General features: G+C 36.6%; 3 protein-coding genes across 3 annotated transcripts; all 3 read right to left on the bottom strand.

Moving 5' to 3' along the window:
• Nucleotides 1-16,148: 16,148 nt before the first annotated feature.
• On the bottom strand, nt 16,149-16,862 carry LOC145068936 (auxin-responsive protein SAUR78-like). The gene has a single exon (XM_079015903.1). It carries the CDS (start codon nt 16,721-16,723, stop codon nt 16,352-16,354), a length of 372 nt encoding a protein of 123 aa, XP_078872029.1. The 5' UTR covers nt 16,724-16,862; the 3' UTR covers nt 16,149-16,351.
• Nucleotides 16,863-17,466: 604 nt separating this feature from the next.
• RAD51 (RAS associated with diabetes protein 51) lies at nt 17,467-20,282 on the bottom strand. Its single transcript, XM_079017582.1, has 9 exons — nt 20,054-20,282; nt 19,163-19,307; nt 18,931-19,041; nt 18,719-18,810; nt 18,528-18,622; nt 18,190-18,303; nt 17,964-18,093; nt 17,779-17,900; nt 17,467-17,699 (listed from the first exon to the last, which is right to left on the bottom strand). The coding sequence occupies exons 1-9, from the start codon at nt 20,165-20,167 to the stop codon at nt 17,576-17,578; spliced, it is 1,047 nt and encodes a 348-aa protein (XP_078873708.1). The 5' UTR covers nt 20,168-20,282; the 3' UTR covers nt 17,467-17,575.
• Nucleotides 20,283-21,439: 1,157 nt separating this feature from the next.
• On the bottom strand, nt 21,440-23,106 carry LOC145067394 (uncharacterized). Its single transcript, XM_079014547.1, has 6 exons — nt 22,951-23,106; nt 22,669-22,854; nt 22,532-22,594; nt 22,347-22,437; nt 21,857-22,272; nt 21,440-21,640 (listed from the first exon to the last, which is right to left on the bottom strand). The coding sequence occupies exons 1-6, from the start codon at nt 23,104-23,106 to the stop codon at nt 21,440-21,442; spliced, it is 1,113 nt and encodes a 370-aa protein (XP_078870673.1).
• Nucleotides 23,107-26,958: the final 3,852 nt, after the last annotated feature.

Raw genomic sequence — 26,958 nt, 5'->3', positions numbered from 1 at the left:
GTCAGGGGTTGACTTTGACCTTGTCTTTGACCAAGGATTTACCAGTGGTTCCAGGGGTATTTTGGTAATTGTTGTTATTGTTTGAGTTCAGTGCATTGGTGACTGTCCAGAGGTGGAGATCGTATCAGTGATCGGAGCAGCTTGAGCTATCTGTTCAGTCGGCAGTTTCGAGGTGAGTTATCCTCACTATATCGCTAGGGTTTATGGCACCAATGCCAACCCTTTTATCGGATGGAAATCCGGGTAGTTGTCAGTTGTTACATGTTATGGGCCGGAAGGCAATACATGTTATGGGCCGGAAGGCATTACTATGTGGACCGGAAGGTCATGGCCTGGAAAGGCGTATGTATGCATTTAGTATGTTGACTGATTCATAGGGTAATGTTATGCTAGTGACCGGCCAGACCGGTATCTTGTTTAGAGTAATGCTATGATATGTGATATGTTGATCGATTGTTGTCTATGAACTGCTATATGATTATTTGTTATGTTATATATGCATTTTATGCTTATGGGCCAGAAGGCGATATGTTATGGGCCGGAAGGCAATATGTTGTGTGATGGACCGGAAGGTCGGCGTGGGTAGGACCGAAAGGTTTACCCAGCAGGGACGGAAGTCCCCTGAGACACATGGACCGGAAGGTCAGGGCCTGGAAAGGCGTATATGTGGTTGGTATTCTGGGGGTATCTCACTAAGCTTTCGGGCTTACAGTTGTGGTTTTATGTTTCAGGTTCTCAAGAGTCTATGGCAAGGCAAGGGCGTGATCGTACCGTTCCACGCGTTGGTGTTTTATGATATGAACCTGGGAAATTACTCTGTTTACTAATGTATTGAAAATCTTTTTGCAACAATGTTAATAAAATGGGTGATTTTGAAAAGTTTTAATTGTTTTGAAATTTTGGATGTTACAAGTTGGTATCAGAGCCTTGGTTTGAGTGAATTGGGGAAACATTCGTGTGACTCCAGTCTCAAATCGAGGAGGATTTTAAAAAAAAAAATTAAAATGGTTTTCAAATTTAGTAAAAGGAGGACGCGGAGGTACGATCAGCCGGAGCCAGTAAGTAACCCCAAGATACCATACGTGATACTTGTTTTATTGAGTTTGATAGAACAACATGCTAGAGTTAGGCTAGGGATCTTCAGGAATTCATGATAATGTTGCCTGATATGTGATGCCTGTAGCCTAGGGTCCCTTATGGGATGTTCTCAGTGTTCCTCTAGTGGTGAGGGTTGATAGTTGTTATGCATGTTCCCTAGGGTATTGTGGTAGTACTTCATACAAATATGGGTAGGTGTGGAAGGTAGTATGGGCCCGTACTACTGAAAGCACAGGACCCATACGCGTATCAGGGAAACCATGGTCTCTAGGGTAGGGTTGCGAGAGTTGGATCCTAGGATTTTGGGAAGTGTCTGAGATTGGTAGGGTGTCGTCATTATGGAGATCTCGAGGCATGATGATAGTGGGTCCGGATCAGGACCGGGAGCTGGAGAGCGAGTTCCGGGTGGATCAGTGTCGTCGAAGGTTATCGATCGGACGAGCACGAGCGAGCAGGATGCGAGGATTCGTGAGATCCTGCGTGATGAGGTTGCTGCATAGTTACGGGCTGAGTTGCCAGAATGGTTTGGGTCGATCAGGACCGCCATGGTTGAGTAGTTTGATGAGCGATATGCGGCTCTCGCAGAGACGGCTGCCGCGGCGGTTACAGCGGCTGTAGCAGCGGCAAAGGGAAGACCTAGTCGGGGTTTCAGTATCGGAACTTCTATTATACGAAGCCTCCCACATTCGATGGAGTTCAGGACCCGATTGTTGCTATGAGATGGTTATCAGACATGGAGGGGTGTTTCTCCACGAGTTTATGCCCTGCTGATCAGAGGGTGAGGTGTGCTCTGAACCTATTGAGGCTCGGGGCGAAGGATTGGTGGAGATTGACCACGGGGTCATATTTCGACGCGCAGAGGGCTGCGGTTTCAGGGGATCAGTTCAGAGAGATGTTCAGTATTCGCTATGTTCCGCGGGATGAAAAGGAGAGATTGGCTCGGAAGTTCCTTGAGCTGAAGCAGGATTTGGAGTCGGTGACTGAGATCACCAGGATGTTTATTGAGAGGGCGAAGTTTTGCCCTGAGTTCGCTTCGGAGCAGGCTCAGATGTCCCGATATCTGAGTATGCTCAAGGGGGATATCAGACAGTTCGTGTCTGCGCAGAGGTGTGAGACCTTGTTGGAGTTGCAGGAGGCCGCCCTGTGGCGTGAGTTAGAGGTTGAGTTGCAGTTGCGTGAGCTGAGGCAGGCCCTGATGCAGTCGCAGTCGGCGCCGAAACGGTCCAGGACCGTAGATGTTAGAATGGGGGATCGGAGCGGCCACACTTGTGGGAAGTGTGGGAGGGATGGCACCGAAGCTTGTTGGTCCGGTGGTGCATGCCGCAAGTGCGGAAAGGAGGGGCACGGTGCACAGGATTGTCGGCAGTCAGTGCCGGTTCGGGATTTGAGGATTTGTTATCAGTGTCGGCAGGTTGGACATTTGAGGGTCAACTGCCCACAGCTTTCGGCAGGACCGGTGCAGGCTCTAGCATCGGCCACCTTGAGGAGTTCAGGAGGAGGACAGGATGGAGCGGAGCCCCAAGGGCTCAGGGTCGTGCGTATCAGCTTGCGGCAGAGGGAGACGGAGCAGTGCCGGAGGCAGCTGCGGGTATGATGCTTTCTTGATGTTTTGATTATCTTGCGTTGATTGTGGCGTATTATTTGTGCTGGTATCTGGTGTGGATTTCGATGCGGTATTCGTTGTTTCGCGGGTTTGGCATGGTTATGGATTGGTGTTTCAGGTTTTCGCTTTGGCATTCGTTGTTCCATGATGGTTTGGTATGGTTATAGTTTGGTGTTTTGGTGCCGGTATTCTTGTGCGGTTTTCGATGCGATATTCATCCTTTTGCAGGTTGTGGGTTTGGTTATGGGTTATTGTTGGGAATTCCGTTGGTTATCATTTGTGAGGGTTGCTAGTGGAGATGCGGCACTGGGTTGAATGTCGGGTAGCATCTGCAGTCGTGGAGTGGATAATTGAAAGACCGGATTCTTTTGAGCGAATTGATCAGGAAGGAGATGTGTTTTGTTGAAGGTTGCTTATGCTTGTGGGAAGCAGTCAGTGTGTAAGTGTTCTCTTTGTGCGGGGTTGTTCTGGAAGGTCGTTAATGGCGATCGGTGGCAGTTAGTCAGTGATTTAAGTGGGGGAGAATTGGAGAATTCTCCGGGAGATCGATGAGTATGTGAGGGTGCTTAGCTGTTGGGATTCAGCAGTGTTCTGTCAGCTCAGAGTATAGGCTGACAAGAGCGATTGTCGAGTACGCGGGGCGGGATACAGATCTAGGGCATTTGATTGTGGAGGCCTGAGAGAAGGCCGGGATCAAGTTTGAGTAAGTAACCGGGGTTATGCGATCAGAGTATTTGTATTCTTGATGTACGTGATGGGTTGTACTGCATTAATCCCAAGGGATTTATGTTGTGCATGTTTCTAGAGTTGGAACCGGAAGGTTCCCAGAGTTAGAACCTGAGGGTTCGCAGAGTTTGGGTGTACGGACCCACAGAGATATAGCCTCGAGTGGCTAGTATGTGTTATGAGAGTCGGTCCAGTCATGCTGGAGACTCTGTTGGTATTGTTGGATCAGTTTGAGATTGCGGATCGTGTATGTTGCAGTGTGATTGCATTGGAAGGTCTGGCCCCGGGTTAGTGATCTTGTTTAGCTGAGGCAGTGATTTCGATGAGTGGAGAAAGTGCATGGGATTGAGAGCCCCTGCAATGAGAACCAGAGTATGTGAATAGCGGTTGCGCAAAAGGGTGGTGTCGCTTGGGGCGAGCACCGTGACACTGGTTGGAGTGGCATTATGGCCAAGAGGGTTCCTTGGAAAAAGGAAAAGAGAAAGGTGTGTAACTCCGAAGGGGAGTGCAAGTTCACGAAAGTGAACGCTGCGGAGCAGAAGTTATGGTTAGAGTATTTCGAGTATGGCTTCGAGCATCGTGTTCGCGGCAGCGAAGTAGGAATCCATCCGGCTTGGAGATGTCTGTTGGGATTCAGAAGGGATGCAGGGGGAGAGAGAATCTTAAATTCTCGGTGTGATTCTGATCAGAGTGTAGGATGGATGTAGTGGTTCATCTTGGGAGATGTTCGAAGATATCATCAGTGTATCAGGTCTTTCGACCTGCGGGCGTTGGGGCTAGCTCAGCAGGTGTATGTGATTGCAAGGGGAGAACTCGCGAGAGTTGCTCTGAGAGTGAGAATGGGTCCCTCAGTCGGTCCGGATGGACAAAGTGGGCTTTGGATCGGGGATCCGGTGGTTCATGGTTCCTAACCCTTATGGGTCGAGTGATTGTTGAGATTTAGAGCAGAGTTGCATCTTGGGTAATTCTCGGTTACAGAGAGCGATGGACAGTACAGAGATCGGGCTTCAGTCGACCGAGCAGAATCAACAGATGAGACAGAGATTATTGACCGCCCAGAGCCGACAGGAAAGTTATGCAGACAGACGTCGGTCCGAGCTTGAGTTTCAGGTCGGTGACTTCGTACTCCTGAAGGCCTCTCCTTGGAGAGGAGTGATTCGATTCAAGAAGAGGGGCAAGTTGGGGCCCTGGTATATTGGGCTTTTTCATGCGATTGCGGGGGTAGGCCTGAGGGTCTACCAGTTGGAGTTGCCCACGGATTTGAGACAAATCCACGATATTTTTCATGTGTCGCAATTGAGGAAGTATATGGCCGATGAGTCGGCAGTGGTTCCATTAGAAGACATTCAGGTGGATGCAAGCTTGAATTATGACGAGAAGCCAGTGGTCATCAGAGAACGGAAGATCGAGGTTCTGAGGAATCAGGAGATACCTCTGGTGTTAGTTCAGTGGCAGCACCGGAGGGGATCGGAAGTGAACTGTGATCTGGAACGTGATATGTGGGAGCAGCATCCGGGGCTATTTTCAGAGTGAGACTTCGAGGGCGAAGTCTAGTTCTAGTGGGGGAGAGTTGTAACAGCCCGGAATTCCAAATATTGATATAATTATGATTTGGGGGTGTTTTAAGAGGGGACTCGGCGAGTTGCAGCCTAGACTCGCCGAGTAGGATCGCAGACCGGGTCGCGGGTTCGCGACTGGACTCGACGAGTCCAGATATGGACTCGGCGAGTCTGCGCTGTTTGGCGAAAACCCTAACCGTTCAGGTTTGGGACGTATGAGAGGCACTTATTGGCCGTCATTGTTCATTTTAGCCTTCTGAGAAGAACCCTAAATCGATTGGGTGCATCTGGAGCAAAGTTTAAGGGCCATTGTTGATCTTGGAAGAGTTGTTGTGCAAGGAAGAGAAGGGCTTGGCTAAAGGAACAGCAAGGGAGTCACGTTCTGAGGATTTGGGGACACAGAGGGCACATTATTCAGGTAAGAATTCGAGTTATGCTCTGGTATGTTGATGTGTCATGGAATTAGGGTTTATGGAACCCCTTTTGTGACTAGATTGAATGTTACCCTAGTCCCCCAAACGATTGTAACCCTGTATTGGGACCTTTGTAGGTCCAGAATGTCCCATGCCTGTGTATTTCGGGAATTGATGAAGGCTTTGGATTGGAATCCTTATGCCTTAGGTCAAAATGTGAATTATGAATCATGGGGTGTATCATGAGCACTGAAATGAGGACCTTACGTGGTGGATCAGTCTAGGAAGGCCAGACTTATGAATGGTCGGAGCAGTTCTGACCTTAGAAGGCAGTTTGAGCAGTTGCATGGCATGGACTCGCCGAGTCCGATGAACAGACTCGGCGAGTAGCTTGAAGAATAATCGGAACTCGTCGAGTTGTTCTTCAGACTCGGCGAGTTGAGTCGGGGTGGCCCCGCGATTCTTCTAGGAGGAACTCGTCGCATAAAAAGGGGATACTCGACGTGTAGAAAGGGAATCTTAAGGAATCGGTGAGTCAAGGGCGAGTGGACTCAGAGTCGTTGAACTCGGCAAGTCTTGGGGTGACTCGGCGAGTTAGATCGCGGGTTGAGTGAAGTTCTGAGTATGGGGACTCGGCGAGTCATAGGGTTGACTCGGCGAGTAGGGTCAGTCAGGGGTTGACTTTGACCTTGTCTTTGACCAAGGATTTACCAGTGGTTCCAGGGGTATTTTGGTAATTGTTGTTATTGTTTGAGTTCAGTGCATTGGTGACTGTCCAGAGGTGGAGATCGTATCAGTGATCGGAGCAGCTTGAGCTATCTGTTCAGTCGGCAGTTTCGAGGTGAGTTATCCTCACTATATCGCTAGGGTTTATGGCACCAATGCCAACCCTTTTATCGGATGGAAATCCGGGTAGTTGTCAGTTGTTATATGTTATGGGCCGAAAGGCAATACATGTTATAGGCCGGAAGGCATTACTATGTGGACCGGAAGGTCATGGCCTGGAAAGGCGTATGTATGCATTTAGTATGTTGACTGATTCATAGGGTAATGTTATGCTAGTGACCGGCCAGACCGGTATCTTGTTTAGAGTAATGCTATGATATGTGATATGTTGATCGATTGTTGTCTATGAACTGCTATATGATTATTTGTTATGTTATATATGCATTTTATGCTTATGGGCCGGAAGGCGATATGTTATGGGCCGGAAGGCAATATGTTGTGTGATGGACCGGAAGGTCGGCGTGGGTAGGACCGGAAGGTTTACCCAGCAGGGACGGAAGTCCCCTGAGACACATGGACCGGAAGGTCAGGGCCTGGAAAGGCGTATATGTGGTTGGTATTCTGGGGGTATCTCACTAAGCTTTCGGGCTTACAGTTGTGGTTTTATGTTTCAGGTTCTCAAGAGTCTGTGGCAAGGCAAGGGCGTGATCGTACCGTTCCACGCGTTGGTGTTTTATGATATGAACCTGGGAAATTACTCTGTTTACTAATGTATTGAAAATCTTTTTGCAACAATGTTAATAAAATGGGTGATTTTGAAAAGTTTTAATTGTTTTGAAATTTTGGATGTTACAGTGCACAAGCCAAATATTAGGGTTTGCATATGGGCCTGCTACGCGCAACGTAACCCTGGGTACGCCCAGCGTACCCAGGCGAGTCCGCTTCCAAATTAAGCGCATGAGTACGCACAGCATACTCCCCAGTACGCCCAGCGTACTCATTTGCTACAAGAACTCACTCAAGGGACTAATCTTGAAAACTTGACAAAAGGGAAGGGTTAAATAGTTTTACCTAAATTTCGGGATGTTACATTATCACTTTTTTAGTCAATATTCAATTCGTATTCGTCATTAAACATAATCGTCTTCTTCCTTGTTCTATTTTTGTTACAATCGATTGGTTTCTCAATTTCACTTTCTCATCATTCACAATTCATTTGAAAATCTTTACTGATTGAATGAACATGGTATGAAAACATAATTATGTCGAGTTCCATCTCAAGAATAGATGAAGATGAAATATTATTGTTGAAATTGGTGTTTGATTTGAAAATCGACTGATTGGATGAACTTGCTTAAAGTAGGGTTAATTTAAGCAAAATATTTATCACTTACTGAAACTTCTGTTAGTTTTGCATCTCCCTTGAAGAAATAAATCATCAGCAAAATATTTTAATAAATTATACACCAAAATATGTTTTACATTTAAAAGAATAGAAACATACGAGGGCATTTTGGTCTTTTGGCTTTCTGACTCCTTGAAGTAGCTTGAGGCCCCATAGAGTTCCTGCATCTGCACATTTGTGGAAGGGATAATAGAAGTAAGTTTTTAAAATATTCCAAACTTTAATTATATTATTTCTTTGTTATTTGGGTTAATTTCATAAAAACCATCAAGTTTTCAGGATTTTGTCGGTTTTACCCAAAGTTGAAATTTATGTCCACTTTTACCCAAACATTTTCGAAAAAATGTTTGGTTTTACCCTTTTACCGGTGATAACAGGTTTTCCAGGTTACCATTATATTAAATTCGCAAAAAACCCTTAAGTTTACCATTTTTTTGCGTTTTTACCCTTAAGTTTATGATTTTTTTTCACACTTTTACCCTAAGTATATTTTTTTCATAATATACATATTCATATGATTTTTCTGCTTGAATACGTATAATACGAAAAAAATACATAGGGTAAAAGTTTAAAAAAAAAGTATAAACTTAAGGGTAAAAACGTAAAAAAAAAGCTGTAAACTTAAGGGTTGTTTTGCGAAGTTAATATAATGGTAGCCTGTTATCACTGGTAAAATAGTAAAACTGAACATTTTTTGGAAAATGTTAGGGTAAAAACGGGCATAAAATTCAATTTTGGGCAAAACCGACAAAACTCTGAAAACTTTGAGGGTTTTTATGACATTAGCACTTGTTATTTTTCGGAACTAACAAAAATATTTTTTTATCATAGATTCCTGGTATTAAATATTTTGTTTGTGTATATAGTTTTTTGAAATGATAAATAAACTTTTTGACTGTTTAAATTTCAATATACATATATAGTATATATTTTAAACGAAATGTATTGTGTAGGTACTAATAGTATGCTCACATACATTATATTGTTAGAATGTGTACACATATTTTACGATAAAACAGTCGTGATGCTGAATTTAATGTGAAAAGGTTTTTTTTTTGGTTCATATATAGGAAATGATTAACAACAAGGATGAAACTGATATGCAACAAGATAGAGCTTTTATGCAGCATTTGTGGTGTTCCATATGGAGCTTGTATCTAGGTAACCCTTTGTTATCATTACTTAGATTGCATTGCATTTAACTGTGCATTTTTCTATTTGCGAATTATGTTCTAGTGTTCAAACAATGCATGTTATGTTGCATATCATCCGCTTTGTGCTTGTGCTACTAGATTCTATTGTCTTAAACAATGAGCTCACTTTCCACATAAGCTCCTTGTTTTTTATTTTACTCTATTATTTGAGGTGATTTGGCATGATATGTCTTATCTTGTATAATGTAAAGGACTGCTAGTGTTAGTTTTGATATGTAATTTCATTTTGCAGCTTAGGTGGGATTAAAACAAAAGCCTGGAATGAGTCCACCTCATGGTGCAGACTAGATGATCCAAACCAACAGATTGTTGTGGAGGATATATTTGATGAATATGGTGGACGACTTATGCTTGTTGACATGGTTAGATTAGAAAATAAAAATAATATAGAACAAGCTGGTCAAACTAGATTCAAAGCCAAAATGCATGTAATTTTCAACTTGACTAAAACTTTTCATTTGTTCAAAAAGAATTATAAAAAATTACTAAAAATTGTTCCTTTTTGATTGATTAATTATTGTTCTTGAATCACATGTAATTCCTCTACAGTAACCTAAAGGGTTATTGACATTAAGATGTCTGATTAATAAAAATCACATGTAATTTATATATGAATCACATGTTATTCACATATGAATTACATGTAATTCACATGTAAATCACAAGTGGATAACATATGAATTACATGTGATTCACATGTGAATTACGTTTATATGCACACATGCATTTTGTGTGTGTGTTCTTCATTAATTATTTTTTACAATTTTTTGTCAATTTCACATTTGAATATTAAAATATACAATCACATGGGAATATCACATTATATAATCACATTTGAATATCATATTATATAATCGAATGTAAATCTTAAATGATATATACATATGCATTTTTGTGAGTGAATCATTTTTTTTCTTGTAGATTTGAAAGAATTTATGGAAAATTTTGAAGATGCAAAAATTGATAATTGAAGAAAATATGGAAATCTTGATATGAAAAAATGATAACATTATAAATCTTTGTAGCTTTTTTTTATATATTAATTTGTATCGAACAAAATACTTATACCATTATGTTTATAAATTGATTAATAAAAATAATATATTTTATTATTACTTATGAATATTGAAAAACTACGCATATATGCACCAAAAACTTTAAGTTTTTTTGTTAAAAAAATTAGTTTTTTTTTAACATTCTATGTTTTTTTTAAATTTACCGATTTTTAAAATTTTACTTTTTCAAAAATGCAGTTTTTTAAAAAAAAAAAAAAAAATAGGAGTTTTTTTTGAAAATAATTGCAGGTTTTTTTAAAAAAATGGAGGTTTTTTTTGATAAAATTGCAGTTTCTTTTTGAAAAAAAAAATGCAGTTTTTTTAATAAAAAAATAGCAAGTTTTTTTTTAAAAAAAATTGCTGTTTTATTTTTGAAAAAAAATGCAGTTTTTTTTTTTTGAAAAGTTTTGCAGTTTTTTAAAAAAAATATTTTTTCCCATTTTTTTAAATTCATGTTTTCTAAAAAAATTAAAGAAACTTTATTTTAAAAAAATTATTAAAAAAATCGAAATTTGATTTATTATGTTAATTTTGTCCAATAACACAAAAAAATAAACATTAATAGAGATCGGTAAAATTACGATCATGCCCTTAATGAAATTAATTTTGATCTAAAGCTCCACTTTTAGTTCTCAATTTCTTAGGAAACTATGAGTTGTCAACCGATCTCACTATATATATATATATATATATATATATATATATATATATATATATATATATATATAACTTTCCCCCAAAAAAATATTTTATCTATTTATCAGAAGTTAACCTAAAAAAAAAGTTATGGGTTCTATTCTATTTAGAAAAAATAAAATTTTTTATTTAAACCGAAAAAAATATAAATATTTTAGATCTTTAATGAAAACTAACCCGATATGAAAGATGCAATTTATTTCCGATTCCTGAATGAGTTTTTTTTATTTCTTTAAATTAGGTATGAAATTTGAACTTTCGTCCTAATGGGCTTATTTTTTATATTTGTAATTTCGTTTTTGTTAATACCTTTTTGGACTTGGTCTTTTGCATGGTTTAGATTTTCAATTTTGCTAATAATAGAGAGATGAGCTTATTAAACTCAATTCTGTATTATCATTTATTCTAAACTAAAGTATTGAAAGTTCATAGCCCAAACCAGAGTTGTAAACGTGTGTCCATGACGATTGACGAGTAATTCAAACTTGGATTGACTGTGATGTTAAAATGAACACTTTCTAAACATATGCATTCAAGTTTATTTGATCTGTGAATATTTTAAATTTTATAGATACTTTATAATAATAATAATAATAATAATAATAATAATAATAATAATAATAATAATAATAATAATAGAAGTTTGCAAATATAACCAAATTTCTTAATTACTTTGTTGAAAATAGCCAAAAAAAACTCAAATTACAAAAATAGTCATTAAAATCGCAGATGGACTCAGTCCATCTGTGATTTTTTGTCCATCTGTGAACGTACGTTCGGTTCGCAGATGGACTCAGTCCATCTGTGATTTTGCGTTCATCTGTGATTTCCCCTTTCTCAGAGGTATAAAAACGTAAGTTTTTTTCTTCTTTCATTTTTCAAACTTTTTTTTCAAAAACTCTCTCTTTAGAGATACTATGGACAATTTCATTTTTTAAGATTTTTTCAAAGTTTTTGTTGGAGAATTCATTTTATTAGAGATGTTTTAAACAAATATTCCAAAGAAATATGAGCTAAATTGATAACTTTTTGCAAAACTTTATATATAATAATTTTGTTTCGTAGTTAAACCCTATTGATTTTGTAGTCAAAATTTAAAAAAAAAATTAAAAAACAAAACACAAAATCGCAGGTGGGATGAGAGGAAATCGCAGATGAACTTAGTTCATCTGCGATTTCAGCCAAAAATTGGGGTATTTATACGGAAAAATAAAAAAAAAACTAAAAAAAAAATACCTGCGAACGTACAAGTCGCTAAAAAACGATTGTGCTTTAGTGATTTGTAAGTTCGCAGATGGAATCATGGAATGCTAAAATCGAAAATGGGCTTAATCCATCTACGATTTTCATGGCTATATTTGTATTTGGGTTTTTTTTTTTTGCTATTTTTCACAAAGTAATTAAGAAATTTGGTTATATTTGCAATTTTCTTTATTAATAATAATAATAATAATAATAATAATAATAATAATAATAATAATAATAATCAAAAAAAAAAAATCACACAACAATTTAGAAGATTATAAGCATTTGCATTTACACGATTCCACATATATCATCATAATCTTTTTAGCTAAACAATTACAGTTTTATCTATTTAATCCTTGATCAAGAACATTAACTTAAATGGATTATTTTTCAGTTTAAAATAAAATGGAATTATGCAACATGACATGTCCACCACATTCCTTCCCCTTGCCCACACTTGAAAGTTGAAACATTCCTCCTAGTATTGTGTTGATTGTTGACACACGAGAATGGGCCTCACATCACATGACATATGTCTTTGTTTTCTTATTTTTGGAATTTACCTCCAAACCATACAAAATTACAAATTTGCATTCATTCTAATTTGGTAAAGGATGTGTTTAATATGACATTTTATTTAAACTGAAACATATATGTACGTACATGAAAAAAAAAATTAAATGACAGTTGAAGTTAGTGTATGATATGAACAACTTAATTACTTGAAATTTCCATGGACCAATCAGAGTTTTGATAAACCATGGTGAAAACAATCTAACTTTCAATATAGTGACTTTGTCATCATCGGTAATACATAAAAAAAAAATTAATTTGAAAAACCGAGTGTTATGGCAAAACTGCCTAGTTCCATTCTTCAGATTCAATGTTTTTTTGTCATCGCTTTTATTCATCTTAGCTATGGAGGGGTTGCATCGTTTTCTTGTTTACATTTTGGATCACTACAGAAGATGATTGGATTAAGTGACTTGACAAGTGAATGGATTGATAAATTATAGTAAATTTGATTGGTTGTGTTAAATAACAAGTTTTTATAAATTTAAGTGATTTGGAATTGAATCAGGAGGGAGTCGTTCCCATTGAAACCATCGAACCCACTGCCACATCAGTTTTTTTCTTTGATTTTTCTTCATCTTTCCGAACCCACAACACACGGAAATCTTATCTTTCTCAACCTACTCAACCCACTCAATTAAAAAAATATATACAAAATAATCAAGGTAAAATCTTAATTAGCAATAGAGTTACCGTCGGTACTACTTCCTCTTCGACGGATTGTTTAATTGGTTTCACGAACCCACTTCATCCTCTCTCTACTTTCTCTCTCTCATTTTCTCTTGTACCATATGTTTTAAGACTTGTACCTTAGTTGTTTAGTGTTTTTGTTAATTGAGTGGGTTGAGTGGGTTGAAAAAGATAGCATTTCCGTGTGTTGTGGGTTCGGAAAGATGAAGAAAAATCAAAGAAAAAAATTGATGTGGCAGTGGGTTCAGTGGGAACGACTCCCTCCTCCCTAAGAAGTTAAGAACTAAGAGAAATAGTAGATTGCCCAAAAAATAAAAAATTAAATGTTATTCCATGCCATTAAGCTCTAGCGCCTAGTTTTTGAGTCGTGGTATAAAACGGAAGTGGAAAGAAGTGAAGAGAAATTGAAGGAAACAGACAAATTTGTATGTTTTCGGGATCTTTTTTTAGAGAATCAGAGAGAAGAGAAAAGAGATACATGTTTATCTTCTCTCTTAATCGTTCCTCCAAAATTGAAGATATTTGAAAGGAAAGAATTGGCATGTTTATCTGCAATATTTACCAACTTGTAGTTCTAAGGGAGGAGGGAGTCATTCCTTCCCAACCCACCGAACCCACTGTCACATCAATTTTTGTCTCTTTTTTTTCTTCATCTTTTTAAACCCACAACACACGGAAATCCTATCTTTTTGAACCTGCTCAACCTACTCAATTAAAAAAAAATACAAAACAACTAAGGTACAATTTTTAAAACACGTGGTACAAGAGAAAATAAGAAAGAGAAAGTAGACAGAGATGATGAAGTGGGTTAGTGAAACCAATCAACCCACTTGTTGAAACGGGAGTGGTACCGCCGATAACTCTATTGCTAATTAAGATTTTACATTTGATTGTTTTGTATTTTTTTTTAATTGAGTGGGTTGAGTGGGTTCAAAAAGATAGGGTTTCCGTGTGTTGTGAGTTCAAAAAGATGAAGAAAAAGAAAAGAGAAAAAGAGATACATGTTTATCTTCTCTCTTAATCGTTCCTCCAAAATTGAAGATATTTGAAAGGAAAGAATTGTCATGTTTATCTGCAATATTTACCAACTTATAGTTCTAAGGGAGGAGGGAGTCATTCCCTTCCAACCCACCGAACTCACTGTCACATCAATTTTTGTCTCTTTTTTTTCTCATCTTTTCCAACCCACAACACACAGAAATCCTATCTTTTTGAACCCATTCAACCCATGCAATTAAAAAAATATAAAAAAAAAAACTAAGGTACAAGTTTTAAAACATATGGTACAAAAGAAAATAAGAAAGAGAAAGTAGAGTAATGATGAAGTGGGTTAGTGAAACCAATCAACCCACTCGTTGAAGCGGGAGTGGTACTGTCGATAACTCTATTGCTAATTAAGATTTTACCTTTAATTGTTTTGTATTTTTTTTAATTGAGTGTGTTCAAAAAGATCGGGTTTCGATATGTTGTGGGTTGGAAAAGATGAAGAAAAATAAAAAATAAAAAATCAATGTGGCAGTAGGTTTAGTAGGTTGGGAGAGAATGACTCCTTCCTCCTGAAAATGTATATATCCATCGTGTACATGCATCATCTTCTTCAGACTTCAGCAACGTTTGTATGTATCCGCTTGGCTGATCATGCATTGTCTTTACCAACTCAGAACTCCTTTTCTTTTGTTGCGAACTCATAAATACGACAACACGATTTTCTTTCTTTCCCCATTATTTCATTTTGTCTACATTTTCATTTTCTATTGTTTTCTTTCTTTTTACAGAAACGTAGGAACTATTTTTTAATAAACTTAAATTATCCCAAAGCATCATGTTTCCAAAACTACCCTTAGGAAAAAATTTATAATATTCTCCTAGGTTTCCGTTTAAATAAACGATAGAGCGAGAGCAGCTGAAAACGCGTTTCTTTATACGTATTTTCCATTATATAATTATAGTTTCTTCCATGCTTGCTTTTGTATTTTTTCAAATAAATAAATATATTCTAAAATATGGTGTTAAGTGTTAAAAGGGGGTCTCCTTCTGCTGTTTGGTACATAGACCTTGATTAATTAAACAAAAGCATCCAACCAACCTCCAATCATTTCCCCACCCTTCTTTCACCAATTAATTGCCTTTATTTTTTCTTTAGTAATTTATTTTTTATCCAATTTTGGTGAGACCTGTCCCATTCAATATCAACGAGGTCGTACGAAACCATGCTAGATAATAGATACATTCTTTCTTGTAAAATGATAGGGACAGACGTTGAGGTTTGAAAAAAAAAACCATCGGAGCTATTGGATAGTTTAAACTCATAATTCTATTAATCTAATTATTTACATCTTTCAATGATTTTTATTTTTTCTAATATAATTAATCTATAATCATCTCTTTAAAATGTCTATAAACATTTTTATTTGATTAATCATTTTTAAACATACATTATATCTAAAATGTCATAAACAAACAAAAATATAAATATGTCTGAGTCTTTATTTATATATATATATATATATATATATATATATATATATATATATATATATATATACAAAAAATTCATTACGTTATGGTTATACTAAAAATGAAAATGTTATATAATCGATATAAAAATAATATCCTATAAATAAATTGTTATTAAATATTCAATAAAAATAATTATTTAGTAAATAAATAACAAATATTTAAAACTAAAATATAATTGATAGTGTAAAATGATTAAAAATGAGGGGTTAGATGTATTAAACATAAAATGTATATTGAATTATTAACCTCTATATATATATATATATATATATATATATATATATATATATATATATATATATATATATATATATATATATATATATATATATATATATATATATAAAATGGTCAATGAAAATAAACATGTAAGTTGTATACTTTAATAGTTTTAAATGGTCAATAAAAAAATAGTAAAAACTATAGAAAAGAACTCACATTAGAGATACTTTTAGGTTGGTTGTTATGAAAAAACACAAGTATTTTTGCCTTTGGGCATGTTTAAAAAGTTATTTTTGAAACTGTTACTAAAAAACTAATAAGAATTTATCTAATATACTGCGTGTTTATAAATTATAACAAATGTTAGATTTATTGTTATTTATGTTAAACTGGAATTAACTTTTCAGAATTTGGAAATTTTGGAAATAGATTTTGCGATACTGGATACCACAGATGAAACGGTATAACCGTTTAAGAATTTCTGGATTGCTCTGCTTGTTGTCGAAAAACAAAAATAAATGGTAGGACATGAATTCAAGTACAAATTGCCAAGAATCAACAAAGAAGATAAAATATAAAATATAAAATTAAAGCATCGATTTATCAGCAAGCGTAAAAATCCACAAGCTCATGCAAAGCGTCAGGTTGAGGATCTGCATTCTCGATCATCCACAACAGATGTTCAAACAACACAACCTCGCACTCAATCATCACATTGGTATCCCCATCGCCTGAACCTGAACGTTCCACAAGCTCTTGGAACAACGGGTGTTGGGCCACATCGGAGTTTATAAGGTAGCGCCGCCGTGATTTGCCTACATAGACAGCATGAGAATTCGAATGGGTCAAGTTCTGCTGCAGGTAGTCATCCTCATCGGAATTGGATTTCGTCACACCAGGTGGCTTCCCGTTTCCAAATGAATGCCACTTTTTCAGCACCGATTTGATCTTGGTTAGCTTTCCACCTTTCGCCATTGATTATCTATCCGAATTCTGAAACCACCCAGCTAAAACAGAGGGTTTTGGGAGTGGAGATATCTAATGAGAGAGAAATAGAGGATTGAAGTTGGTTTCTTATATAGTATCTACACAGCCAGCCTGTCGCTGAAATGGGATGGGATATGGATGTGGATGTGCGTCTGTGTCTCTCTGTAAATAAATATATATTGGTGTTGTTGAAACAAATTGGAGGCGTTTGGGGCCATTCTTCATTGTCTCATAAAATATTGCTAATTTGTTTGTGATTGAGACCTTCCAAGAACATGATATTATAATATCCTACATAAATTATTAAAGGAGCTGAATGGACGAAATAGATGAGTAATTGTTAAGTGTAGGTCAAAACAAATTGGGATTAATTATCAATCATCAATGTTTTATAACCAATAAGTATTATTTAAATGAACGGTTTAGGCAATCATTAACATCTAAATACGCTTTAAGACAACTTTAGTTTGGTTGGTAGTGATGGACTTTGTCTATTAAATTAGCTGATACATCTGTTTTGATATCTAATAAAAATCCATACGATTTCAGATTCTAAAGCATGTAATAAGTCGCAAAAACTTGAAACAAAATAATCAAAATCTTTAAGTGATAGTCATAACAAGTTCTTTCTTAGATCAAGACCATTTTGGTTTTTAGTCAAAATAACATAACTTGCTATAGGTTTATTACCCAGCTTAACAATATGTTCTCAAGCAAAAAATATAGAGATAGAAAGGGAAATTTTGTATTTGTATTTCATACTGTCATCATGTGTTGTATATGACACAAAGATACAAAATTCAAAACAGAAAAACACAAAAACAAAGCTTATAGCCAAATTCAATCTTTGACATCATTAACACCTTCTGTAGAAATCTGAAACCTAGCTTCAGCTTCAGCTAAACACGGGGAACTAATCACTTTGCAAATCCGTTCTTCCCCCCTTCCTTTCCTCAAAGCCAGCCTGTCACTCAGTCATCAATAGCAACAAACTTTCTTAACTTCCATTAATAACAACATATGAATTATCAATTATCACATACCTTGTTGTAGAGGCATGAGCCATGATGTTACCACCAATTGGTTTAATTTGAGGCCCTGAAAACATGGCTGAACCATCTACTTGGGCCACAACTTGATTAGTGATCACCACAGCTACACCAAACTAATAAACAAATAGTTTAGCATTCAGACATAATTTATTTTATATTGATAAAAATATTAATACCTCATCTGCCAACTTCTGAAGGCTCCTCAAGAACTTTGCAAGATGCATCTGTCTGGCTGATAGTTCGCCTCTACCAGAGAAATCAGTTCTATAAAGAGCAGTTGCACTGTCCACTATCATAAGTGCAAACCTTCAAACACAAACATATTTATAAACTCTTCTTTTTTTTTTTAATATTATAATCTTATTAGAATACAATACAGATTTGTTGATGAAAAAAAAAAACCTGGTTTCGACCATCATTGAAGCAGCTTCAAGCAAGAGTCTTGATTGATGATCTGTGTTGTATGCTCGTGCATATGCTACATTCTCCAATACATCATTACCATTCAACCCAAACCTGCAACATGCGGCATGATAAGATAAATGTACAAAAACTAAAGGGCTGTTTCTTTTTTACTTAATCTTCAGATGGTTTATTCAGTTCAGAAAAGAAAGACTTTATGTATACAAAACTTTATCCAGACATACATCACTACCCATTCATCCACTTTATCCATTAAGGACTTAACAAGGGTTAAAAAATAATTGAAACACAATGATAGTGAGGAAACTTTGCACAACCTGTCAGCTATCTGTAAGAGTCTTTGTGGCCTGAAGGTACCTTCAGCATCAATGTACATTGCTTTCCCCTCACCACCACCTTGATCTAATGGAAGCTGAAAGTTCAAAAGTAAAACTGTAAAAGTTAGCATGTTTACAGAAAAAGAAATTCAAAAAAAAAAAAAGGTTTCAAATCAAAAATACATTCATACTTGGCAAGTTACACATAAAGTGTGACAAAGCTGAGTCTTTCCAGACCGAAATTCACCATATAGCTCAGTAATAGATCCAGTCTCGATTCCTCCTGTTAAAGAAAGATAATGCAATGTTTAGAGCCATAGCTTCATAGAAAAAAAAAAAAAAAAAAGGTACTTTCTAAATAATGTTGCTTCTTTGATAAATTACAAGTTTGAATGGTATGTACCATCTAAAATCTTGTCAAGCTCTCTTGACCCTGAAGATATTTGGATTATTTCAAGCCTTTGTTGATGGAGTTGGCCTGCACTAGTGAAACCCAAAGGGACCAATTTGGAAGCTGTAGAAATGAATAATGAAAGAATATTAAGCTTCAAGATTGTAGGAATCTAAAGATTGAAAGGAAAGGAAAAGGGAAAGGGAAAGTACATCACAAGAACAAAATGAGTGTCATGACATACCTGCCTCGATAATTTTGTCAACTTTAGCTTCACTAATTCCTTTGATTTGCAGAAGCTCCTTCCGAGGAGAGTATGCTACAGATTCAACTGTACATAAACCAGCGTCTTTCAGCTTCTTTACATCAATGGCAGCGATTCCAGATGCCTTTAGGGTTTAATTGAAGTTTAAAGTTAGCTTCTGAAGACTAAAATACTATCAACGTCGGTTTTTAGCCAAAATTGGTAAAACCCCCGAAATGTTATTGTGGGTTTTGAACTTTATCGGAACCCCAGGAATGGGAATTGGCCAATTTAGCTAAATCTTGAAAAATCCATCAAAAAACACAAGATATAATCAAATTCCTAGCATCAGAAGAATCATATGTGAAAAGATAAGAGAAAAGATAAAAACCCTATTTCTAGATAAAACAAAAACAGTTGTATAAAGGATAAAAAGGGATCGGAACAAACTCTAATACCCATTTAGTAATTTCAATAAGCAAACCCTTTTTTTTCGAAGAGTGTTTTAGGGGAAACACACCACTAAAAAAGTTGAAAGAAACCCACTACAAGAACCCTAGTTTGAGCTAAATCTTGAAAAAACCCGTCAAGAAACACAAGATATAATCAAAGCCCTAGCATCAGAAGAATCATACTTCAAAAGATAAGAGAAAAAGATAAAAACCCGGTTTCGATATAAAACAGAAGACAGTCTTTTACAGAATAAAAAATGGATCGGAATAAATTCGAATATCCATTTAGTAATTTTGATAAGTAAACCCTTATTTTTCGCAGAGTACTTTGGAGGAAACACACCACTAAAGAAGTTGAAAGAAACCCACTACAAGAACCCTATTTTGATCAAGAATAAGTTACGAAACTACAGATCGGATTAAATGGATGATGACATGCCTGAAGTTGTTCGACTGGAAAAGGGCCATGCTGCATTTCTTCTGATTGTTCATCCTGCTGCTGTTCTTGGTCTTCTTGGTGAGCCATCTTCTGGTTTCTCTGCCTCTGCTCCATGGCTATGATCAATTTGGGATCAGACGAAGAACTGTGCTCCCCAAGACCCCAAATGAGTGAAATGGTGCCGAAGCTAAAGGGGAAGCAAGAATTGCATTTGAAAGGATCACCAGGCGCCAAATTAATGCGTATGCTGAAAGGAACGAAAATATGGAGCGGGTTTTTGCAAGACCCGGAATTCAGTTTTGTTTTCTTTTTTAGTAAATTACAGTTTTGGTCCCTGTGATATACAATTTTGACAAAATTTCACAATTGGTCCCTGTGGTTTATATAATATCGTACTTTGACGACTTCCTAGCTAAAAGTCACGCGAATGGTCCTTAAGGTTTCAGTTCATTGCGCGATTGGTCCTTGAACCTAACCCCGTCACTTTTGAACCGTTGGTGCAGGGGTAATTTTGTCTTTTCATATTGTTGTGCATCAGAGTATATAATGTAAGCCCCACCTTGTTGCCTTCTACTTCTCGTTCCTTACCTTTGTTCTTCCCTCCCCACTCAAATTCTATTCCAAAGTTGAAGAAGATGGTGATATGCCATTGTGGAAGGCCGCCGATTTTGGTGACATCGTGGACTGATTTGAACCCAGGTCGTCGATTTTGGTCATGCTCAAGGTTAGGAGGAAAATGCAGCTTTTTTGGATGGTTCAACCCTCCCATGTGCCCTAGGTCAACTGTTGTGATTCCGGGGTTGATGCGTGGAAGAAACAATCTCGAAGCAACATTGATGATGGTGAAATGGTTACTTTGTCTGAGTTGGTTGTTTTTCATGGTGTGTTACATTTTCAAGTAAAAAATCAAGAAGCTTTTGGGGGGGAATCTGTGACTTGGAATCTATGTTTTGGTCCCATTTTTGTTATAGCTTTTGAAGGATTTTCCCTGTGATTGTATGTAATGTTGGGACAAGAAAATGTAATGGATATTATATGTAATGTAAGTTTGATGTTTAGTTTTAATGTGAACTGGTATTAGCAAGGAAGCAAATTGTCAATTTGATTGCATGCAAGTGTAATGTTGATTATTAATGTGCAATAACATAACCAAAAAACTAGTTACCAAAGTGGCATTACCAAAATTGAAAGTGTACTAGTTCAAACATAGCAGAGCAAAATACCATCAACCATAATGCATGTAAGTGCAATATCATGTTACATACATACATTACCCAAAATACCTATCAAAAGTATTTGTTTCTACAAACATACCATAACCAAACTTAGTAAACATGTTCTAACTCTACTTAAACATTATAGCAAAAGCATACTTGAAACTACAAACTAAACTACAACATCTTTCCCCTTCTTCTGTCCACTCTCCTTTCCAGCTTCACTAGGACCTCCCTGCCCCTTGCATGTCCTGGCATTGTGACCTTTGTTGTGGCATTTGTTGCAAGTGACTGTCAAATATTTCCTACTTAAATTGGTACTTTGAGTTGGCTCATTGGCTGCCCTCTTCCTTTTTTTCTTTGGCCTGCCAACCTATAAACAAATTTATATGGTTACATATCAACAAGTTTAGTAAATAGTTTCAAATTAAATTATGCAAAACATGTAACAACAAACCTGTTTGTGATGTTTGGTTGGGAAAAGGGTTGTTGGACAATCAGATCTAGGCCACATGCTCCTTCCAATTATTGGGTTAATTGTGTGTTGGTACATAACATTCTATGTACTAAGCCAGTAACATTTGCTCACCCAAGCCTCAGGGTCTCCACATTCTGACCCATTCTGCATCTTATCATACATTGCAGCAATAGCATGCTGGCATGGAATACCTGTAATGTCCCATTTCCTGCAAGTGCAACTCCTCTCTTTCAAGTTCACAACATACTGCTCCATCCATAGACCAGTCACTTGATATTTATCAGCTCCACTGAATAGAACCCTCATCTTATTTGCCTCGGTCTTATTGTTTTCTAAGATTGTTGTTGCAGTTGTACTTAGAGAACATTTACATTTGTCTAGCACTTTATGAACATTTACTATTCTCTTTGTGAGGTATTCTCTAATAAATTCCAAACAAGTGATTATAGGTTTGTCCCTAACCTCATCTAACTTGGAGTTAAATACCTCACACAAGTTATTTGTCAAACTATCAGTCAATGCCCTTCCTATGTATAAAACCAAACAATTAATTAGTGAAATTAGTTATGAAATATGTTAGTGAAAAGAGTATGATACTTACCAGAGAAATGGGATCTTGCACAATGTTCTGCAGGAATTTTACTTAACCACTCATGTGCTTCTGGGTTAAGTTTTTTCGGTTTCTCCATACCCTATTAAATTTTGGTATGTTGTATACTTTTCTATACACCATACTGCTTCCCTCAATTCATCTCATTTGTGTTTCAATTTCATGTTGTCATACACATGTCTTAAACTAAACCTTTGCTCAACTGATGGGAATAGCTTCTCTATAGCAGCCAAGATTCCCTGTGAGTAAAATTAAAATAAGTTAGTAAATGAAATTAAAAAAAAAAGTAAAATTTGTTGAAGTTAGAGGGTACCTTTTGCCGATCTGAAATGAATGTGAAGTTAGATGAATAATTCAAATCTAAGTCATCACCTAAGTGTTCCAAAAACCATGTCCAAATGTTAATATTTTCAGTTTCTACAATGGCATATGCAACTGGGCAAATGCCATTGTTCGAATCAAGCCCAACTGCAGTGAGGATTTGTCTAGGAAATGGACCCTTAAAAAACATACCATCAAATCCAAGAAAATCCCTCCTTCAATGGACCTAAGCATATATATATATATATATATATATATATATATATATATATACACGTTTGAAGATCCTTGTTTTAGAACACAAGTTCGGTTCATTTTCCACATCTATCTTCACAGTTGTTCTTGGATTCTTTGACTGCAATTCCATGGCATATTCTCTCAAAATACCATATTGTTTTTCATAATCACCATAAACAAATTGTTTTGCCATAGCTTTGGCCCGGAATACTTTCATCTTTGATATCGAAAGTGAATACCTCTGTACTAAGTCCTCCTGTAAAGCATGTGTAGGGATCTTCGGGTTACTTTCAACTTGATGTATGTTGTTAGATAGAAACTTAAATGAGCAAGACCTCACTGTCCTTGTTTGCAAACAAGAATGACAATCTTCGTATGTTTTGACAATCCAAACTTCTTTTTTATCTGCCCTGTATATAAAAAACCCATGGACACGTTGTTTTCTTGGAAAGTACTAAATTGCCCCTACCCTTATTATTGTCACCGGTTAATTAAGGAACAATACCCCTACACTTTACCCTAATTCTTGTCTTGTCATTCTTTACATAATGTAGATCCATCCTTTCTTTTGCAGAGTAGTTGGCAATAACTTCTCTGATCTTTTCCTTTTCCTTGAATGTCTGACCAATCTTAAAAGCTTTAGTGTGAACCTTACCAGATGAATAAGCAATTGGTTTTAGAATGAACTTTAACAATTTCTTTCTAGGCTCCTACTCACTAGCAAATGACTCAAACACATCATTATCTAAGACTTCTAAAGGTTCATCTTCAATGTCTTCATGTTCCTCTATATTATTGTTTGTCGGATCAGGTTGCCCCAATTCAATGTCTTCATCAAGCACACTATAGAAGTTGATCTTGTTCACCTCCACATCATCTATCAAAGGTTCCACATCAAACACTGTTTTTTTTTGCATCATGTTGACTATGAAATTCACTTTCACTATCCTTACAATCATATTCATCGTTATTCATTATCTATGATTGGCTCATTATTCATGACTGGCTCATCATTCATAATTGGCTCATCATCCATGATTGGCTCATTACCCTGTATCACTTGGGAAGATCCACCAAATGTTCCATATAGCACAATGGACTGGGAGTAGTCTAATTTTTTCCTAGAAGATCCAACAACTTTTCCCTTTTTTTGGTTCCTATCTAGTTCAGGGGACACATCATTAACCAAGTCCTCAATAATAACCTTTGTGGGGGACAAAAAATAATTGTTAACCCTTCTCTGCCCATGCTCTATGTAGATACTTAAAAGGTTATTTTTTCCACATAAGATGACAAGACATGCACATCCCTATCATTTCCTAGAGGTAAGAGACCAAAGTCCAACTCTACTTCTGGAATAAGAAAATGATAATACAAAGTTTGCCCTTCTACATACCCTATTTCTCGAACCATTGTATCCAACTTATGCACAGAGAAAACGTCAATATTTACGAAGTCAACATAGTCTATTGTTCCATCTACGTACCTTCTCCCAGGGCTTTTCGTGAATATCCCATCATGATGGATTTTCAGTGTGAAGTAGTTGCTTATTCCCTCTAAAATAAAGAATAACAAAAAAATTTCAACGATTTGGGTGTAATTTCATATCGACAAAATCTATGATCACTTTAGTAAGTCACTTACGATATCTTCTTTCCAAGTCATAGTTTGACGCTTTCGTGTATTTAGAACGAACTGACCATAACGTTAACACCATTATCATTTTCAATCAAACTGGAAGATGATCCTCGCCTTGTGTTGTGTTGTAGAAGAAAAAGATGAATGCGAAGGGGTAATGGGTAGCTGGGGAAGATGATCTTTGTACTTAATTGTAGAGATCATGCGTGTATTTTGTGCATAATGAAGGATTATTACATTGACTGCGAGTTGAAAAGACAAAATTACCCATGCACTAACGGTTCAAACGTGACGGGGTTAGGGTCATGGACCAATCGTGCAATGAACTGAAACCTTAAGGACCATCTGTGTGACTTTTAGCTAGGAAGTCCTCAAAGTGAGATATTATGTAAACCATAGGGACCAAGTGTAAAATTTTGTATATAGTTTTTAGTCTAACTTTTGAATTTTGACATGGATCATCCCTGTGATTTCTAAAAGTTGCACTTATGGTCCTTACGGATGTTACTGTCTAAGATGCCTTGTTAAATGCATGTAAAAAGACATTTTTTCCTCGTGTTAACTTGATAAAAGTTACATATTATAGGGACCATTTATGTAAATAATTAGTTGAAATTTCTTATTGACCCTAAACATAGCAGCCTATCAGATCATCTTCTCCATTCTCCATACCAACCTCCGCCTCTATCACCAACCACCACATTCACCTTAGCTGTCTTCTCTCCTTCTCCAACTATTGTCAACCCCATCGTTAACCCCCACCCTTCGCAAACTCGCCTCTTTTGCAGCGCCGCCACCATTGTCAAACCTCCAAACCAGGATGGCGGAAACGTCTGGAGGTGGATGACTTTCATTTTTTCCATTTGTCATTTTTATCATGAATATTTCATTGAGTAACTAAGGTTTTGTTTGAGTATGTGTTTAAACTTATGGCTCACTAAACTTCTCTCCGCACCGCTATCAAAAAGTATGCATGCATATAAGTTATTGAGGAGAAACGTACCGGTAACCACAACGGGGTGCCCCATTGTTAAGACCCTTCCCACGCCTCCGATATTCTTGTTCTTTTCCTTTGGGCACTCCCTCTTGAAATTTCCCATCTCACCACATCCGTAACACGCCTGACTTACCCCCAACATTAGTGGTTTGTGTGGTCTATTGAGCTGGCACCTTACAGAAACAAGCGGTATCCCCCTTCCTGTTGCAGTTGCAGCAGTGCATCTTTTGGAAAGCTTCATTATGATGGGCGTTGCACTTGTTGCATTTAGGCAGATTCCCAGCATATTGTTTCGCCGGTGCTGGGGCAGTAGCTGTCACACCCCGAACCAGACGGCGGAAACGCCTGGGGGTATGGGTGACTTTATTTTCTTAGTATCATAACAATTTATATAATTGAAACCAAACATCATCAACATCACACATGTAATATTACAACTGTCACTAGTTTAAATCAAGTACTGTATTTCAATATTACATGCCAAAATATCCGAAGTATGATGAAAACATAACATAACAAAATGTCCATGTAATCTTGCTGACCAACCTGCTCAACGATTTCCCGAGAATACAAGTTAATTTGAAAAGGTCAACATATATAATGTTGGTGAGTTCATAAGCATGTTTGAGTAAAATATTTTGTATTGCTTTGTAAACACCAGAAAATTCGATATTTTATGAAAAAACAGTTTGAAATTTTTGTGTTCGATCTTGTATTAATGCATGTGTGTTAATGTTTGTGAGAGTATAAAGAGAATGACCCTAGACAACCCGATGTTGTCTGCTTATGAGAATGTTGGAATATCAACACCCGAGGTTGAGTACCAGCACGTGTAGGTTACCGTGTTTTCCATAAAAGATTATTTTCCGTAGGATAAAAGGAACAAATAAACTTCGACTTATATGCGTGTACTATTTACTCATCAAATTGTACACAACAATATGTTTTATAACATCAAGTTACTGATGCGTTTACGCATTATCAATGCACAACCAACTCGTAAACAACAACTCATATATCTAGGTTTAAAGACTATATGATATTATCGTCTCACGATCACTCATGATTTAATTCCATGAAGTGATTCATGTGAGCGCGAGTTTAATCCAATACTCAAATCATATTTCAGAAGCACTCATGAACGTTGCAACAAACCTTTACTATGTATAAACGCCTATACAATCTACAAGCCAATTAATGACAATCTTCTTTCATACTTACTTCCAATGTATGATCGACTATGGACAGTTTAAATAATCTTATTATTTAGGAAGTCAAAACATGCAAAGTGAAACAATAGTAAATAATTGACACAAGACAGTAACATTACGTATAAATAAAACACCTTTATTTAATCTTCAAAATGTCAACTACAATTTATCTAATGCAAGTTTCTAAAGCCTATCTAAT

This window comes from Lactuca serriola, chromosome 8 (assembly GCF_051521515.1).
Source record: "Lactuca serriola cultivar US96UC23 chromosome 8, Lser_US96UC23_V15, whole genome shotgun sequence".
NCBI lineage: Eukaryota > Viridiplantae > Streptophyta > Magnoliopsida > Asterales > Asteraceae > Lactuca > Lactuca serriola.
This window is presented reverse-complemented; position numbering and strand designations above follow the sequence as displayed.